Source organism: Empidonax traillii, unplaced genomic scaffold, assembly GCF_003031625.1.
Source record: "Empidonax traillii isolate 1590-97213 ecotype Southwest subspecies unplaced genomic scaffold, ASM303162v1 scaffold1005:size266651, whole genome shotgun sequence".
Taxonomy (NCBI): Eukaryota; Metazoa; Chordata; class Aves; order Passeriformes; family Tyrannidae; genus Empidonax; species Empidonax traillii.
In genome coordinates this window covers 68,051-87,426 of record NW_020956198.1, presented here as the reverse complement: position 1 = coordinate 87,426, position 19,376 = coordinate 68,051, and the positions used below count along the sequence as shown (strand labels likewise).

The window sequence follows — 19,376 nt, the reverse complement described above, 5'->3', positions numbered from 1 at the left end:
GCCCGAGGAGGCTCCGGGAGCGGCCGCGGAGGCCTCGCCCGCGGGCCCCGCGCCCTGCCCGGGCATGAGGCGGGGACGGGGACGCTGCCAACCGCTTCTGCGGGGAGAAGGTGAGACGAGGGAGGTGCTGGAGGGGTTTACGCCGCTCGGGAACCCGCTCGCCCGGCTCGGCCCCTGGTGCCTGCCCTGGTGACTGTCCCTGCGTACCGGTGCCTCTCTCAGGGCTGTTTGCCCTGAGTACCCCGATGGTGACTTCATGCCTTGGTTTTTGTATTCAGCGGTTTCTGGAGCTGGGTAGAAGGCAGTGCTGGGCATACCCCACAGCATAAGGGCATCCCATGGGGAGAGGGAGGTGGAGCGTCTGGACAAGGGGGAATGGCTTCACACTGACAGAGGGAAGGGTTAGATTGGATATAAGAAGGAAATTCTGCTCTATGAGGGTGGTGAGGCTCTGTCACAGTTGCCCAGAGAAGCTGTGGCTGCCCCATCCCTGGGAGTGTCCAAGGCCAGGTTGGACGGGGCTTGGAGCAACCTGGGCTGGTGGAAGGTGAACCTGCCCATGGCAGGGGGTGCAACTGGATGAGCTTTGAGGTCCCTTCCAACCCAAACCATTCTGTGATTCTCAGCCAGACTCTGCTCTGGGGTTGCTGCAGCCGTAGGGACAGCCCGGCCAGGAGGCACCTTCAGTTACAGCAGGTTTATCAGAATTCTGTCCAACTGTACCAACATTTTGGACATTAAATACCATGGTGTTAAAACCATCCAGTGTCTCAAACCAGCAAAATCTTGCAGCAGAACTTCCTCCTTTTCTTTCCAGGGTCTCTGGGGGCCTCTTTCCCTAGCCAGGGTCTGATGAGGAGAAAGGAAAAACCTGGGAATTTCTTCAAATGATCTGAGCAGGTTTTGTATCAGGTAGCTCGAAGTGATGCACAAGCAAGTTTGCAACAGCCTAATGAGAAGAGGATGGCATGACTGGAAACTGTTTCTCATCAGTGATGAGCCAGTTGCCATGTAGCAATTTAAGCTATAAATGCAGGCAGATGCTGCTAATTACCTGGAAGGCTGCTTGTTGATAGGACTGTGCTGAGGAATATAAATCATATTCTGTTCTATTCTTACCCACTCCTCTACCAGTTGACCCCAAAAGACATTTCCAGCCCTTTGCCTGGGGCTGAAGGACTGTTGGCACACCAAGACTGGAGTTGTCCTGCTCTCTCTCTCAGCACTTTGCCATCCTTGCACTCTTCCAGCCCTGTGGCATTGCTCTGGCACTGGAACCATCATCAGAAACACCACAAGTGAACCAGAGTCCTCCTGCTTTTCTTCCAGCGCTCTCACGTGCAAGTCAATCAGACTAATTGAAGTTGCTTATCATGCGAGATGTTAATTCCACATCCTCTTTAGTTCCTAAGGAAGGGTGGGACTGGTGCAGAGGTACCAGGTAGAGCAGAGCTTCTCAGTGCTGGTTTTACAGCCCCAGAGCTGCTGCCTGGTTTGTTCCCTCTGCTTTGTGCTCCCTGGTATCTGATGTTAGGAACTCCTCCCAGCTCTGTGGCAAGTGACAAGCAGCAGCTAATAATCCAGCACAAACCAAAAAAAAAAGGGAGAAATTGCCTCTGAGCCTGGAGCTGTTGTGCTGTCAGGAATTGTAAATGTGTGGAACTTTCCAGGTTATGGTTCACAACTCGTGTTTGCAGTTAAGTCTTGCTGTGTCATGCCAGGAGTCCAGACATCAGAGGGCAGCTGAATAACCAAACTGCTTCCTGCATGGGTGTCTAGCAACAGTCCTATTTACACTTGTGTTGTGGAGCAGCTCCTTCTTCCTTTCCCCTTTTTGTCACTGAGTTATCAGTTCACTTTTTTTTCAGTTTCTAGTCTTTGCACTTCCTTTGTTCCTGACAAAGGCACCTCTGTTTCCTCGTGCTAAATTGCAGTTCCAGGCCGTGTGCTGCCACGGGGCCACAGGCTCTCACTGCCCGTGTCTGCACGACCTGGCAGGGTCACCTGGCATCTCTGAGACAGGTGAAAGCGTTTGTTCTGACATCATCCAGATCTCTGTTCCGACAGGAAGACACCCCCAGGCCACAGCATATCACACACTCTCTGCAGGCTGCCTCCAAAACACCCTCTTTTGCTCTTTTTACTCCCTTTGGGTCCAGAGCCATTCCAAGACTGGCAAAACGTGCGGGTTTCCCTTGGCTGCAAGTTTGGGGTACGGTTGTTTCACACGGACATCAGCACTTGCGTCTAGCATGTGAAATTGGTTTTCCCCCTTTGTTCCCAATGAACACAAATCTCCCATGCAGAGAGAAGCCTCTCCTCAGATGTGCCATCATTTTAGTCTCTCTAACTTGGTCTGCCTTGGAGCACGTGCCCAGCACCAGGGCTCGGGCACAATATATTTGCATCACATCTTTTTTGCTCTCCATTTTTGATTTCTGTAGATGAATATCTGCAACAAACCTCATAACAAGATCGCTCCGGAGGATTTGGATGAAGCTGTCCCCGAGGTGCAGGTGCAGCGTGCTCGAAGAAATGGCTGGAGCTGGCCCCTGCACCTGTTCCAGGTTATTGCCTGGCTGCTGTACCTCTTCTTCGCACTGGTTGGCTTCGGAATCCTGGTTCCTCTGCTGCCCCGCCACTGGCTGCCCGCTGGCTACATCGTATCCTTTGGTCAGGAGGAGAACAAGGGCCTTAATAAACTATCAGTGGGGTTTTTTTGACAGTAGTTAGCACAGAAAGTGTTGGAGGAAGCAGCTGAACCGAAATCATCTTCTGAAGGACAACCATCATCTTGATCCTGTCCTGTCTATAAAACTCAGTTATTTTGAGATCCTCACTTCAGGTCATCGGTATCCTGAGGTTTGAATTTAGTGCTTATCAACCCAGTGGGAGTTTTGTAATTTGTGAGCAAGTGTTGGTTTTTCTCGTCTTTCTGGCAGCATCTTCCTGGTGAAAATAAAATGGACCGAGTGGCTCAGTGCCACTTGGTGCCTGCTTAGCCAGAACCAGATAACCAAGAAATATTACTGAGAGAATCCTAGGAAAAGTTCTGATGAGGTGGGGTGTGCATCTTTCATAATTTATACATCTGACTTACGTTGGTCTATGAGCCTTTGATATGTTTGGGATGATTTTACTTATCGTTGTTTTAGTTACATCTGCGTGATTTAGGCATTAATTAGCTCACAGTGGTCTTACATCTACTTAGTTTACTCAAATCCTTGGTGCTATCACGGCTCAAACCTCGTGAATTTGCCTACCAAATATCTTCATAATGCAATCTAAAGTCATTCCAATTCAACAGATTAATGTATCCCAAAGTTTTACTTCCAGTTAATAAAGCACTAATGTCTCTTTTGTGTCAAAGGCAAATCCCTTCCCATTCTGCTACACCAACCATCAGAGCTCCAGTCAGCTGGGCCTCTCAAAGACCTCAGTTTTTTTTCTTACTTCATTGCTCTGTTTTCCACAGGCCTTGGTAGGATCAGTGATGTGCACAAATCCTCGATCGTGGCTGTAAATTTTGTAAGGAGCTTACTCTTAAGAGGTGCTCCTCTTTCTTGGAACTCTGACTGAGGAAAAGGAAAGCAAGGTGATCAGTACTAATTCCTTGCTGTGACTTCTGTTTTTTTCCTTCTTGGAATTTGCTCTTGTGCAGGGGCACGTGCACAACCTTAACCACTCTCCTTTCCAAGGGGTCTGTATGGACTAAGAAATGTGCACCTATGTCAGCAGGGTCAGAGTCTGGTAAGTAAAGGTAACTTCTAAAAACTCTCTGTGCTAGGAATGACATTTCTGTGAGGCAGAGTAGTACACAATAAGGAAGATTGTCCCTGTAGATTTAGTTATCTTTTCCCAGAGGGTATTTATTACAGCGCAAACGTCTCTGTTAATAAACTGCTGCAATCAGTTATATGGTGGTTTCCAATTCTAAGTTATGTATTCCTCATCTCTGTGGGCTTTGTGTATTAAGGATCAAAAGATACATATTAAATCCTTAACTGTCTACTTACTTCAGTGTCCAGGAGTGTGTTTTATCTACCATTTAGTTGTTCATCTTACTGCAGTCTCCATTGACCCTGCGGATGCAAACGTGCGAGAAAAAAACTATCTGGGGCCTCTGGCCACCTTCAATCGTAACCAGCATGCACATGTCATTGAAAACCATCACTGCCATGTCTGTGACGTGGATGTGTAAGTATCTTCTTTCTATTTCCCCGTCTTCTTTAGCTTTGCACTTCACCATTGGTCTGTAATGTCAGACTGTAAGGTTGTAACCGAGCCCCTGAAGCGCGAGCTCAGCTTCATCCTCTGGCAGGGTTCAGGTGGTTGGGTAGGGACCTTCTGTCAAATGTGTGTTTTATTTCATTGCTCACATGTTGCGTGGAGAGGGCTCTGTGTTCTGTGTTGCCTGGGTGTTGGTGTTTGACCTAGCATTGTGTAGCAGTGTGTGTGTGTGTGTGTGTGTGTGTTTGTGTCTGGCTGGATGCTGATATGGTAGAAGAAATGCTTGAAGGGCAGGCATTAAGATCAAACTTTGTGGAACTGCTAAAGGGATTCAAATCAGAAATCGACAATTTCCAGTTTAGAAATCACACAAGGCACTGAAAGGCAAATTTGGTGGTGTTTGGGATTGGGGTCCAGCGATGGCAGATGTGTTTGGGAGTTGAAGTGCCCTTGATGCAGAAGGTTTTCACACTATTACCAGGGTCTCTGCTGCTGTATCCCCCCTGTGTTTGTGTCACTGGAAAGTCATGGTAATGAGTTGGTGCTTGTCACACTAATACCATCCTTTCTTTGGCAGGAGTGCCAAGTCAAAGCACTGTGGAACTTGCAACAAGTGTGTGTGTGGCTTTGATCATCACTGCAAATGGCTCAACAACTGTGTGGGAGAGAGGAATTACTGGTAGGAGCCTGGCGTTGTGACAGGAGCAAAACGCTGCATCAGTAATGTCACCCCTTCCCTTCCCAAGGTTCTCCTGCATCTCAGTCCAGTCTGTACTCAGCCACACAGAACCACTTTTCTTTCAGTTTCTGGCCCACTAAAATCAGCCATGAGAAAATTAGATGGAAAATACGAGCATGATTATGACATTCAAATAACCAGGGATAAAATCCCAACAATTAGAATTTTGTAGCTGAACATCTGTGAGTAAAAACAGAGAACATAGTCTTATTCCTTGCTATTAGGAAAAGCTTACAGGATGTTAATTGGGTGTCCTTAATGCTTCTGAGAGCTGGAGTGGGAATAGAACCATGATCATGCTGTTCGAATCTGAAACCACCTGCATCCAGATTGTGTGCTTTCCCTGTGAGACTTGCCAGTTGGCAGGATTCACAGCAGCATATAGACACCTCTAATCCGTGCCAGGTTTCAGATAAGAGTAAGCAGACTATCACTGATGCTTCTCAGTTTACTTTCCCCCACTAAAACCCCGTGGAGAGCAAAGTGTTGCTGCTGCTGGGTGCCACGTTTCACTGCCTTCAGATTTTGTGCAGGGAGCTCTTTGTCTGTCCTAGATATACTTGACTGTTTTGTAACCACAGCTGCTCTAAAGGGTCACAGTTTAGTCCCTCAGGGTAACAAAAAAATAAGTCAGGCTGTTCACCAGTATCTATCATAAGTGTAATTCAGCGTGACAGTAATTTGAGACAGCTGTCTTTATCTCCATCTTTATTAGAGTCTGGGATATTGAATTGTATGTGCGATGTTATTGAAGCCACTGAGACCTCTCCCCTTCTTGCAGGCTCTTTTTGAACAGTGTTCTGTCTGCCATCCTGGGCCTGGGGCTTCTGCTGCTCGTTGCTTTCTACGTCTTTGTGGAGTTCTTCGTCGACCCCACGATGCTCCGCTCGGACCAGCACTTTGATGGTACAGCAGCGCTTCAGCTGAGCATCCTGTGAATCAGCCAGCATGTCTCCATATGGGTTTGGCTTCTGTGGGCTCTTCCACTCAAGAGGAACTCCATTCCTTACTCTGTCTACTTTATATTTCTGTTAGAGTGTCTCTGCTCAGCTGGATGGAGTGTCTTTCCTTACAGAGCTAACTGCTCTTCCTGAAATCCCCACAGGCACCAGATTTCTTTAGGCCTCCAGGGCACAGTGGGGTCTGCAGCTACTTTTGAGTTAACAAGATTTCCAGCTGTAAAGGTTGGTTAGAGGTATTTCCTACCAGGACAATCCATTTAACCTCCAATTCCCTCTGTTTTACAGCTCTAAGGAATCACATGGACCGCTGGCTTGTGTTTCTTCCTGCATCTCCTGTTGAGACCAAGGCACCTGCCATTTTGGTCACAGCTGGGATTTTTATTCTTCTGAGCCTGGTGACCGTGATCCTGCTGGGCCACCTCTTGACCTTCCACATTTATCTCTGTAGGTGTTGTGTTCCTGTCACCTGCATCCCTGTTTTGTTTTCATTTTATTAGCTTCCACTCGTCCCTGCACTCGCTGTGTGTTCACCCGTGTCACATTGGAAAGGTAGAAAATTGGGGGTCAACATCATACTTAACGAGTTTCCCCCAGTAGAAGGCTGGCTTATCAGTGCATGTGCAATGTGGGGCTTGCACTGGGCCTGTGCATTCATGTTTGAGCTGTGTTGTCCTGGAACTGAAGCATGTGGGAGAGACCGGGTGGGATGAAGTGGTCGATCCCAGCGTGGCACCAGCAATGGCAGGTTCAGATTGACTCTGCATATGGGCTCTGTGAGTCTCCTCACTGTGCTTTGTTGTGTGAGAGAGCCTGTTTCTCCCTCATCCCAGAGAAATGTGGATGTACTGAGCTAAGTTTCTAATAGGAGCCCTGACACCCAGGCCAAGGTCGCTTTATGGAACTTGTACCATATTGACACAAGACTTGTGGAAATTCAGGGGAAGAGGCTTTCAGAAAGGCTTCTCTTTAGATCTCCAGGTTGTTGCTGTGTCAAGAAGGGGTATTTATGTTTGTTTATGTACAGGTGGGCATCAAAAACCTTTTTTCAGTCGTCGTCTAAAATGAAGCCAGTGCTTTTTGGCTGCTGATGAAGGTCGTGATGGGAAAAGATCTTACACTTTCATTAGATGGTGGTGCCAGAACTAGGGAAAAGGGATGTGGTGGAAGAGAAGTAAAGGGCAGCAGTTACAGAGGATCCTTGGAAGGATTTTCAGCTTCTCAGTTAACATCTGTGCAGGTGCCAACACAAACTAGGTCAGCACAGACCAGCGCGGCTCCAGAGGCAAAACAGCTGCAGTGCTGAAGTGCAGCGTTCGATGGGTGAGTGCTCCTCAGCTGGCACGGGTGTCACAGTCAGTGAGGACACCGTCCTTTCCCTCCTGGAGCCTCTTGGAGCTTGACCTAGACTTGGTCGTGCTGTGATTTTGCTTTCTTGGTGGAACTGCCAGTTGGCTTTGCTGGGCTGATGGCGATACCTGGGGATCCAAAAGGTTGATCTCTAGCACCGTGGAAAGGCAAAAAGCATGTCCAAGCTGGGGCCACTCCAGGAAGGTTTCTTTTGGATGAAGAAGCATTCTTCGGTTTAGTTCTGGGCTGTGCTGATGCTGTCCCTGTGCACAGCTTCCACCAGAGGGTGCTCCGTGCCTGGGATACAGACCTGCTGTCTCCCTCGGAACCCGCAGCTCTGCTCCGGGCTTGGGGGACTTCTGGTTGCTCTTGCCTTGGGGTGATTCTTCTTCCTCTTTCAGAATAAATTTTGAGCCAAGTTGACTTCTACTTTTGGCCCGCTTTAAAATTAATTAATTATTTATTGGTAAATTTTTGCTGACGTTTTGTTACATTAAGATCTGCTACCCTAATGAAACCAGTTCCAGCTGTGCAGAATGTAGTGTGTAAGTCCTTGCTCTGAAGGAGGGGTGTTACCATACTGAAGCCTGTATTGTGTGCTACACTTGAGTATGCATTGCACTTACAACTGCATTTAGCTTAAAAACTGGGCTTCAGGGAGATAGACAAATATGTCTGGTTGAATTCCTCTTATTTCACATCTCTAGTTGTCAGTAGTTTAGTCTGAGTGCTTTGAGGTAGACAGGGTTTTAATGAACTGTCTACCCTCTTTTGGGACTAGAAGTGTTTACCAATTCAAATGTAATTACTGTTCATAAGTATTTTTTCATAAACCTTTTTTGGTTTTAAATAATTAAATTACAGAAAGAAAATAGCATCCCTGTGAGTGGTAATGCCCTTAGGCTTCACATAAAAAAAAAAAATTGCTTCAGTCAGGTATGACTTTGAAAATTTAGAATCTAGTTTTGTTACAAGCACAGTAGAAATTTCAGAGTTACTTTCCTGATTTTAATTATGGTGATCACTCAAAAGGAAGGATGTAGGTTATTCTCCAAATAGTAGGTCCATGCATTAAAAATTACTAGTCTTGATTCGGGATCAGTTCTAAAAGCATTCAGTGAAGCACAGCACTTCACAAATTTGGAGGGAGGATATATTTTTTCTTCAGTACTGAGAGGCCGATAGTCAGCAGAGTAGAAAGAAAAAAATAGTAGGGAATATAGAAAGGAAATATAGGAAAGGATGTGTGGCTCTTCACAGGCTGTGATTATAGGTTGTGTGTTATGTGCTGCGGTGTTATCTGGCCAAAAAAATGCAGTATTTTAACTAAATAGCTCTGTTAAAATATTTTAAAAGTTCCACAGTAAGTACTCAGAAACCAACAACCTCTAAATTAAAAATGGTTTATAGCCCTTTGCTTATGAAGCAATATTCTGTTTCTCAAAGAAAGCAAACGGTGCTCTGCACTGTCCCCCATTAAGTGCATTTGCTAATCACTTGGCTGCAGACTCACATTCATCTCTCTGTGCTCTGTCTTCCTGACCAGATGGATACTGAATTTTTATTTCTTCATAAGGTGATTGCTTTAGCAGAGGGGCACCTTCTCCTCTGCTCTCCCCCACTTTCCTGTGAAGTAATACTGTGCTCAGGGCATGGTTTGAGAGATAAGATATTACTGATACAAGTGTCTTCAGGCAGAGGAAGGATTTTAGTAGGGATGTCTCACATCCCAGGCATCTGCTCTAACTGCAGTGCTTCTGGAAAAAAGGTGGAATGATTACCAGGCTGTGCACTAAAGCCCTTCAGCATCCATTTCTGGGGTTTGTTCTCTAAAAATACCATAACAGGGTCGTTTTGGGAGGAATGTCTGAGGTTTGGACCCTGGCAAGATTTGGCGTCTCACGAAGAAACCAAGCTGCTCAGAAGTGTCCCATGCTTCTGGTCATTTGTGGAAGCAGATGTGTTTGCATGGGGGACCTTTAAGAGCAAATAAAATCAAAAATATGTGAACTCTGGGCACATCTGCTTGGCACGAGGCAAGCTGTGCATTTGATGCTCGCTGGTTTGCACATTAGATGCCTTTAATCTCCACAGGACACAGTAACCTGAGCGATTCCTTCCCTCCATTTAGCATCACACACCTTCTGATTGCTCACTGAGCTATTCATACCTGTTGGCCATGAATAATGGATGTGCTCTGAAATGAGCTGAGCAGATTACTGCAGCCTAGAAGGCTGTGCCATTGTAGGGTGGTTTAGAAGAGCAGTGGGACTGCAAGAAAGCGTTCTGATGATGGCAATAAGAGATAAAGTAAGATGCATAAAAGATACAGTACAGTGCACAGGTACTTTTGGCTTAGAGTGTCAGTCCTTTCATGTTTACAGTTACTGTTTGACTGTGTGGTTATTCAGGCTGTCTGTGTAAGTGCAGTCAGGGAGTGGCCTTTCCTGTGCTGACAGGTCTCTTTTCTCTCCTCCCAGTGTGGCACAAACTGACGACCTACGAGTACATCCTGCAGCAGCGGCCCCAGCAAGAGGCAGAGAAAGTGGACAAGCAACAGGAGTCCTGCTCCTCCCAAGTGAGGCCCAGTCAGGTACTCGTCCTACTCTCAGTCCCCTTTCTCAAAACCAGCCTCACTTGCCTGCAGTGCAAAGTTTGCTTCACTTTGCTGAGCTCCAAATTTTAAAGGCAGTTGCCAGAGATAAGACCTCAGAGGTGCTTTGATGGGGTTGAGTAGGATGTGAGAGGGTGTAAGGCCTGTAATTCGATGAACACTTGAGGCAGAAGCAAGCGCTGCTTTCAAAGGAATCAATCCCACCCACTCTCTTCCTCCACCACTTGTTTTGGGCCCTACACTGTCTCATCTCCTCTGCCAGCACAGCTGTTCGTTAGGACAGGGTGGGGGAACTCATCTGAGTAACAATAAAGTTATTAAAAAAAAAAAAAAACACATAGTTGAGCTGGCCCAGCTCTCTCCCATTTGGTTCACCAAGCAGTCGCATAAATGCCTGGCTCAGCACGAAGGAGGGTGACTGAGGAGTGGGAAGAATCCTTTCCCTGAAAGGGGCAGGACCATCTGTTTGGGTGGCAGAGCCACAGCTTGGTGCCCTGTGGGAGTGGTACCCCAGGTCATGGCTGAAAGTGAGACCAGCTTTAAGGCTGGAGAGACTGCTCATGGAGCAGCTGATCACAGCAATAATTTAACCATCTTCAAAGTGAAAAGGACACCGGTCGTTCAGAAATGACTTTGGTATCTGCTTTTCTTTGAATTGAGTCTACACGGCGATAAAGGGTCCTCGTGATTCCCATGATGTTGATCTGTATCTCTGTAAAAAAGAGTTCTACAGGCTCTTTAATGCTGCTTCACTCTGCAGAGGCAGATATACCCCCTCTCTCAACTGAGCTAAATTATTGGATTAGCTTAAATTTTGACAAATTCTGTACTGGCTTTAACAGGGGGTGGAAGTAGAAGCTTCCAGAAATTCTTCCTAATCTAAATTATTCCGTGATTCTCAGTCCTTTGTAACTTTTCACTTTATGCAAGTTACCTACTATACAACCAGCTTTATATTTCATAAGAAATTAATTAAATCCAAGCTTCATCCACGTATCCTGTGTAGAGATACTGGGATCTCTCTGGACTCATCCATAGTTTTTCCTATCAAAGCAAAGGGGAAAGTGAGCTAATTCAGTTTTGTGTAATATGGAGTCCCTAGCTTTTCATATAGATATATATATATATAGATATATATATATTTTTTTTTTTTTTTTACTGTTTTGGAAAAGTTGGACTTTCAGTTTAAACAGAGGTTTCCATAACAACAAAAATACTTGGCACTTTGTCTCAGAGAGCTTTGCTTACTATGAAAATGAAAACAAGAGTAAAGCATTAGCTCTAATCATCTAGTCGCTGAATATTAATTGACATTGAAAATATGTTTGAGCAGGGGTGGACTTTGTGTGTGTGTGCGCACATTTGGGATGCAGCCTTTCAGTGGTGCTTGTCTAGAGGTGTGTGAATATGGTTAATTGGGAGCAGCAAGCCTGGAAGGAGCAGGGTGAGAAGGAGTTTAGTGTTTCAGGGCTGCGCTTAGTACCTTGGGGAACCAGAAAGACTGGATGATGCCCAGTAACATTGTTAAAAAAAAAAACAACTCACCCTTAACCCACCAGATTTTCCTTGTTTCTTACATAGCAACCAGAGATAAACACAAACAAACAGATTGGAGTAGGAGGACACCGAGTGACTTGCCTTTTGTGAGCTGTGTTGAATGCAGCCTTCTTTAGCTTGAACACAGCAACCCTTTGTAATGGATCCAGCGTGTTGTGAGCGCAAAATGGAAATCATCCTCTTCCCGCTTTTGTCTGAACTGCTCATTCATTTGAGGGACTCAGAAGAAACATCCATTTCCCCCTTAATCCTTGGGTTTGAGCCTTATTCCAGCTCGGGTGTTGGTTTTGGCTTCCATTTTCCACGTTGGTCTGTAGTTAAGTCTTTGGCTATGTGCAAGTTAGAGGATTCTTGTTCAGGTTAAAGGATTCTTATGTAGTTGTAGAATCCTTCTCAGAACATGCACAGAGCAGGAGCCCTAATTTTGCACACTTAAGTGGTTCAGATGTCACAAAAAGTGCAGACCAGTTGGACACATCGAGCCTTTGCCTCTGTTACCGTCCCCAAAGCAGGATGTGCAAGAAACAATTTTTTTCTGTAGGCTGTTGCGTAGCAGTCCAAAGAAATACAAACTAAACCAAAACTGATGCTTTAATGAGTAGTTGCATTCATGCCAGGGAGCTGGCTTTCATATGGGGCCAGCTGGGATGGGATTCTTCTCACATTCCTGAAGCTTTGAACTTGCTCTGGACACTGAATCAGGTCGGTGAGGTTTGATTTTAAATAATAGACACAGATTTTACTCAGCTTCCCTCAAATTTTCAGCGTTGTTCCCTCCTTCCAGCGTTGCCTTAAGGTGAACCTTATCTTCACACTCAGCCTCAGAGATCCCCTTTCCCTGGGACAAGAGTGCTTTTTTCCTGTTCAATCCTGCCTCCCTTCTGGGCAGACAGCACTTTGGGGCACTTGCTGTCACTGGAGGGGTTGATAAGGGCAGCTGCAGCAGGCAAGGGAGCTGAATTCACCCTCAGCTTGTAACCACAGTCCTTGGGGTGGACACAGCTGGTGTTGGGTGAGCAGGGCCAGGATTGGCACCGTGGGCTGTCGATCCCGCAGTCTGTTCTCAGCAGGACAAACAGCTGAATCCAAACAACCCAGCTGCAAAGAGTGGCTTGTCTTGGTGCTGCAGTGGAAGGATTCTGGCTGTCCTGCTGCTGCCTGAGAGGCTTGGGCTCTGCTGTGGCTGGAGGTTTTGTCACACTGACAGAACATTGTATTTTCCACCGAGCGAATCTGCTTCCGTTTGTTTCCTCTAGTCAGCTCCAGTGCTGTACTTCCATTTGCGTGGCTGCTTTGGTTATACATTATTTATGGAAGGCTGAAATGAAAAAAAAATGGATTTCAGAAAGGCTCTTTCATTCCCTGCTTGGGAAGAAATCGTTCCTGTTATTCTCGAGATGAATCATTTATTAATCTCCCTCGCCATGCCGCTCCTGCCGTCCTGTTTGTGCACACTTTGTGTTCAGTCGATGGTCAGCAATGATCTGGGTTACAAGTTCTGTGTGAAATACACGTAGTAAGTTTCTGCGGATTAATAATCTTGCACTTGCATAAATCCTGCCTGTGATAGATCTAAACAGCATGATTCTCAAATCAGAAAGTCCTGACATTTGCAACTGCTAAACCCGTTCCCTTCCAATTTTATGTTGCCACCTATAAAACAGCTGCAAATTCCTCTCCATCCCTTTTTTTTTTTTTTTTTTCCTTTCCAAGACCAGTTAAGCACAGAGCATGTTAACAAAATGCAGCAATTCTGAAGTCCTTCCAGTCTGGCAACTCTCTTATCTACCCATTGCATGAGTGCGGAGACTCCAGACATCGATGCCAAGATGTTTGAAAGGAACTTGTCATTTTGGAAGGATCTCTTCTGCACGGGGAGAAGGCTGGCCAGAGGGGATCAGACCAGTGTGCTGGCTCTGACACTGGCCAGCTCTGGCTGCTGAGACAGAGTGCAGGAGCTGCAGCCCCCAGTGCTCTCTCCCAGCACTCAGAACTCTGTGTTAGTGGCTTCTGGAGCACAGAGCTTCAGACAGCTTTGTATCTGCTGATTTCCCACACCAGCATTTCTCACTTCTTGAGTCTGTGTCACATTTAGCACCTGCAGCACCCTAGAGCTTATTTCCATGCTGTGTCAGAAATGCAGCCTTCCTTCTGTTTCTTTTGAAACTAATACCTGATTTTTTTTTCATTTGATGCTCTCTAAGTGCTGTGTTTGTTGGAGAGCTGGTAAACAATTATTCTCCATAAGCTTTCTCCACTCATATCTGCCCTGAGTATTCCCTCTTGTGACTGAAGAACCCTGCTCCATCAGCTGTTTTCTTGTGCAGAAACTGCTCAGTCCCTCTCATTGTCACTGTTCTCTGTACCTTCTTCCCGACCTTCTGTGGTGAAAGATGCTGGAACACTATAAAGAATCCAGTGTCCAAGCTTTCGATGATTTTATTCAGTAACATGAAACTCTTTTCTATTTTCTCCTTTTATTCACCTTTTTATTCTTAACATCTGAAATGACTTCTTGGCTGCCACTGAATGTGCAACTCCAGGGATAAAGTTTGCCCTGCTTTTCCCACGTGCATTGCTTCCCATCTTTACCTCTGGCAACACTGCTTTTTGTGTGCCATTTTCTCACCCTGTAATTCAGGATTAAGAGGCTCTTCCGTGGCTCTCTGCGGCTGCCTTTCATTTTTAATGCCTTACAGCAGGGAGTGTCATCACCAGGCTTCTCACTGCTCTGCTCCTTTGTTGATTGTTTATGAATCTGGTGAAGTGCAGAGGCCCTGGATCTCTCAGGAGCCCATCTGTGGGGTGTCCAACTCTGACTTCATTTTTCTCAAATTTGCTGATCAGGCTGTTCAGAAAAACAGGTCTTCATCAGCTTGTTTAAGCTTGTTTAATGCCTATCACATTTAAAATCCCTCCATCTTCACCACCTAAAAGTTACCTTAAAATGTGTGCCTTGGTAATCACTGCATGCTAAAATGCTTAAGAGGAAATTGTCCTGCTGGTTATTCAAGTTTAAGAGGAGCTGATAAGTAGTGTCAAGGTTCTTCAGAGCATGGTTTATCCTTTTTGATAACAGGGTTTCATGGCCTGCATCCCTTGCTACTCTGACCATCTTAACTGGGTCCTTTTGAGGCAGAGTTGGAGTCCTTTCCTGTAATGCATACACTTGGATTTAGGAGGCTTCTTTATGGAGTCTTCTTGTATGTACCTGAAAATATGCAGTTTTCAAGCTCAGTGTGGCATTACTTTGAGTTCACCTACAGCTGAGGCAAATGATCAATGTATCACATACTTTTTTTAAAAAACAGCAGTTACCAGTCAGACAGGATCACGCAAGAACCAGAAAATACTTTATGTTTTTCCCATGTGTTGCAAGCTTTCATCTTCCTCACCATTTTGCATTTAAAAACCAGGTTTTTTTGCATTCACTGAGTAGTTCCTCGGAGTGGACTGTGTAACTAATGGAGGCTTTAAGTGGTGTTTTGAATGTGGTCCCAAGAAATGACTAAGCTGATCTCTCTAAGTGTGATTTGGTCTTGAGTCACATAAAGTACTGCCTGGACTAAATGAATGAATCAGGGACTTCTAATTGCGTTCAGTCTTGGTTTTCCATCTTCTTAAGCAGCAGATTCCTGCTGAGTTTCAGCTGTGCTGCCTGTGAGGGTGGCAGAAAATGCCTGACATGAGGAGAAAGGAGACATCTGTAGTGAAAATCCCTCTTCTCCACTCTGTGTCCATATTAGTCTGAAAATGTTAATTTTTTTTAATTTTTTTTTTTTCCAGGAAGCAGACCTATTGTCAGGTAACCCTGGCTATACAGACCCTGGAATACAAGCAGTGGAATTCTCAACAGTAACTCCAGGAAAAGGGTGAGAAGAGTCTTCCAGCAGTGTGTGTGGTGGATGGGAAATTGTCATCAAGGATAGGGAGCCACCAGTATTTTGACCAAGACCCAGTGAAATCTTTGAGTTTCAAGAAGGGGATAAATACTTGCTTTCCCTCCCCTGGGAAAATATCATTCCTAGAATACTCTATTAACGCTGTTTTACAGTAAATATTTTATATCAAAGTGGTTCCTATTAATTGTTTTATGGTAAAATTACTTTGAGGCTGCCTGATTTGTCCCATAATTCCTGCATGCTGCTCATTATGGTTACATGATTTCAGGTTGTCAGGAGATGCAAAGTTTATAACACAGGCAAGCACTCATGGGAAAAGAAGGTCTTTGCCTCTTAATTAATCCTTGCCTGTTAATTTGTGTCCCTGGGGATTTCCTTCATATTTAGCACAGTTGTGCAGGAAAAACTGCCCTGCAGTTTTGCTGGGAATGCTGTGGAAGGCAGGGGAGGCTTCAGTCAGGCTGATGTGTACATGCAAAGAGGGAATCAGAGTTAAATCCTGTCTTGGGGACTCACCCTGTGTGTCTGCCGTGTGTTTTAGCTTTCCCAAGCTCTATGGCCACAGCAGAGGAGGTGACCCCGAGCAGAGCTCCTCCCCAGAGCCCCCAGCTCTCCTCTTTGCAGCCCCTTCTCAGGTAAGCAGGACCTGCTACCCCCCAAACCTGTGCTGCTGGCAATGCACCGAGGTGCAGGGGCACACCCTCACTCTAGTGCAGGCTGTGCTTGCCCCCTGCTCACACAGGGTGTGAAGTTTGAGCCTGTGAAACAGCTGTCCAGAGTCCTTGGACTGTGCTCCTCACATTCATTTATCTGCAAATGGCAGATGGTGGTGCTTTTCCCTTTTCCTCCAAGCTTGTTATCAAAATCTTGTCATCTACATGATAAGAAAAACTCCTTTTCATTTATACTTGTATTTTGGACAAGAACTGTCCCTCTCTTGGGAGGGACTGTCCCTCTCTGGGATGTCCTGTGCTGTGTGAGTTTTGGCCCCCTCTTCTAGTTTGGCTTTGCCAATACAAGTGATCAGCGTCTCATAAATCCTCCAGCTGCATGAGACAACACACAGAGAATCACTGCATGCAGATAATGTGTGTGTTTATTCAATACCTGTTCTCTATCCCTGCTTTATAGCAACTCAAACTATAAAATATTCTTGGACTTTGGTTATACCTGGTGCTCATTATTCAAGTAGGAGGAATTAGAAAGGGGTAGCAAGTGAAAAAACTGTATATCTTGTTACTTTGGGCTGATAAACAGACTTCTCCTCTCTTGGGCCACTTGCTCTCACAGCAACAGAAGAAAAGAAGAAAGAAGATGCACAAAGGTTCTTCCTCAGCAATGGACAGTGGATCTAAAGAACATGCTGCACCTCAGCCCTCGTTCCCAGATCCCCACTCAGGTGAGAGTGCACCACCCAGTTTCTCTGCTGAATTTTGTGTAAATATAGGTATGATTTCCTCTAACCCTGGTGGATCAGCCACAGCAGAGTTCCTGGGCTTCCTGATGTCCCTGTGGGGCTGAGAGATCTCTCTCAAGCTTTCTGCTCCCTTTATTTCCATCTGCAGAGTTCCCAGCCACAGCTGCTGCCACCCCACCTTCCCACAGCCTTCACCTCTTAGTGCCAGCTTCTCCTCTGAGCGCTGCTGTGCCCCCTGGCAGCATCAGCCTCATCCAGGCAGCAGGACCCCCAGCTGACTATCACTCAGAGTCTGCTGAGTCCGTGGATGAGATTCCTGTGGCTCAGACTCGCCTTGGGAGCACAGCCCTTCAAGGGCCTCCTAAGGATAACTCAAGCAACTCTCAACATTATCCCTTGTCCACAGACAACCCCAGAGGGGACAGGAAGAAGAACCTGTATTCTGAGCACAAGGTGAAAAGGAGAGGCTGCCAGCAGGACAGACACGTGGAACAAGACCTGAAACTTTTCTCCAAGGTTCCTGATGTGTTTGTGAGTAAGAGCAGTGGAGAACCTCTTGTCCCTCAGCTCCAGCCCAGGGAGAGCACAACCGAACCTGACCACAGAAAATGCACCAGCAAGCAGCACGTGAGCAGACACCACCCCTGCTCCAAGGACATAAGGACAAGCACCACAGCGGCCTAGGGATCAGCCTTCCAAAGCCACAGCCTTTGGGAACGGTGTTAGCTTTGTGTAGAGGCCTGAGGGGCTCATCCCTCACTCTGCATGTGCTGTCAGGCTGCAGTGAGACACTTCTCACCCTCAGCCAAAGGCAAGAGGCAGCGAGGTGGCAAACCTAAGGTAGACCTGTTGCTCTTGAGAGAGTTCCAGTGCTTTCCTTGGGAAAGGGCTGATCCCCCCTGGCCCTCTGCACACTGGAACTGCAGGGACTGCCCGGGAGACTGTGTGGGGAAGAACCAGGCTGCATCTCTGCTCTTCCCTGCACCCTGAAATCTGCATTTCCCATCTGCCTAAACCCTGTCAGTCTTTGGATCATGCTCAGAGGCTTCAGCAGGTGGTCAGGGAGTAACCTCAGGATTGCCCCATCCCTACACCGCTTTCCACTGTGCCCCCTCAAGCCAAGTCCACCACCAGCATGTTCTCTGTAAGGCAATTTAGTTCGACCTGCTCCCCCTTCCCAGCAGCCTGGGGTGCCCCACAGTGCAGCCTTCTCATAGCAGAAGCTTTGGGATACAGCAAGTCCTGAAACCTTTCCATTTCCCGGGCTGCCAGATCTGCGTTAGAGCCCAGCCAAGCCTTGGTTGATGTGACCAGTTGCACCATTTCCAGACAGGCCCCTGGTGCTGGTGAACAAACAGGAAAGAATTAGGGAAGAAAAGGAAGGCGGGGGAGTCTCCATCAACCTACCAGATCTTTGATGCACGGACAGCACAACTGACCCTTTGTCCAGACTACGGTGGGTGCAGGTTAGGGAAGGACAGGGCAAAGCAGGTTTGCTGTGTGAGTCGGTGAAGGTGTTCTCCCCTCACCTGTCTCAACCTGCAAGCACTTACTCAGAGCAGGACAGGATATCCCAACATGGGACAGGCAGGCTGGACTCCCAGCCCTGATGGGACAGCCTAGCCCCAGGGAGGAAGACGTGGGGGTGTTTTAAAGGGCTGCCTTACACTCTTCTCTGTTGTCTGATTTTTGTCTCCTGAAAGAACTGGGATGAGGAGCCCTGACTCCTCATCAAATTACATGATCCATTGGTCAGCAAAAGTGAAGTCTCATGTAGCTGTTGAAGTAATTTTGTCTCAGTTTGTAGGAAGGGCTGGCCTGTGGTCACCCTCCTTGCAGCATCCCTTGCTGTGGCTGGCAGTATCCAGTGGCAGTGTGACCCTTTGGAAAAGCAGGTGAGTGTGGGTCCAACCTTTGTGGGCCAGCACACGTGGCACTGGGTGTCTGCAGAGGCCAGGGCATCTGCTCACCAATGGGTCCTGGTTAGACAAAGTCCTTCCTCTTGTTTCTCCTCACGTCCCTGTCATCCACATCATCGAGGAAACTCTGCAGCAACGCTGGGCTCAGGGTTTTCCAAGGCCAGCTGTCCCTCCACCAGAAGGCATTGGTAATTCCTCTGCAGCAGGTGCCCCTGAGCAGACCTTGTGTGTTTTTCTTAACCTCTGTCCATGCAGGACCAGTCCCAAAATCATGTACAGAGTTCTTTAGTAGCTCTGGCCACAATAAAATTTTCTATGCTCTTTGCTAAAGAGTTTCCTCCTTTTTGCAGCCGCTCCTGGATCTATCAGATGTCCAGGGAAAGAAACCCCTGGCATGTCCTGATGTACCAGGTTTTGGGCTCAGTCTGGGAGGGATGGGGATGTCCTATAGTTTTCTGGGACATGACCCTGTCCAGGAGCATGGGACTCACCCCGAGGTTCCCATTTAGTCCTCCCCTTCCCAGGCTCTGCTGCCCACTGCCCTACCGAGAACAGCACCAAATTCCCCTGTCACACACAGACACATCCCCCTGAGAAGGCTCTCTGCCCCCAGAGCCCCCAGCAACCAGTGCAGACCCCATAAGCTGTTGGGATGTTCTGGTTCTGCCCAGCCCAGCAGGCTCTGCGAG

General features: G+C 46.8%; 1 protein-coding gene across 6 annotated transcripts; it reads left to right on the top strand.

The window, feature by feature from the left end:
- Positions 1–18,072, top strand: ZDHHC1 (zinc finger DHHC-type containing 1). 6 transcript variants are annotated; one of them, XM_027904079.1, is made up of 13 exons: positions 1–110; positions 2,445–2,663; positions 3,699–3,750; positions 4,071–4,197; positions 4,808–4,909; positions 5,751–5,875; positions 6,217–6,375; positions 9,759–9,871; positions 15,236–15,254; positions 15,291–15,321; positions 15,893–15,986; positions 16,642–16,750; positions 17,175–18,072. In XM_027904079.1, the coding sequence occupies exons 2-13, from the start codon at positions 2,445–2,447 to the stop codon at positions 17,450–17,452; spliced, it is 1,428 nt and encodes a 475-aa protein (XP_027759880.1). In that variant the 5' UTR covers positions 1–110; the 3' UTR covers positions 17,453–18,072. The 6 variants fall into 6 exon arrangements, with proteins under 6 accessions (XP_027759880.1, XP_027759875.1, XP_027759878.1 ...); XM_027904076.1 differs by adding an exon at positions 818–900 and having other exon boundaries at positions 10–110; positions 15,236–15,321; XM_027904075.1 differs by adding an exon at positions 818–912 and having other exon boundaries at positions 10–110; positions 15,236–15,321.
- Positions 18,073–19,376: the final 1,304 nt, after the last annotated feature.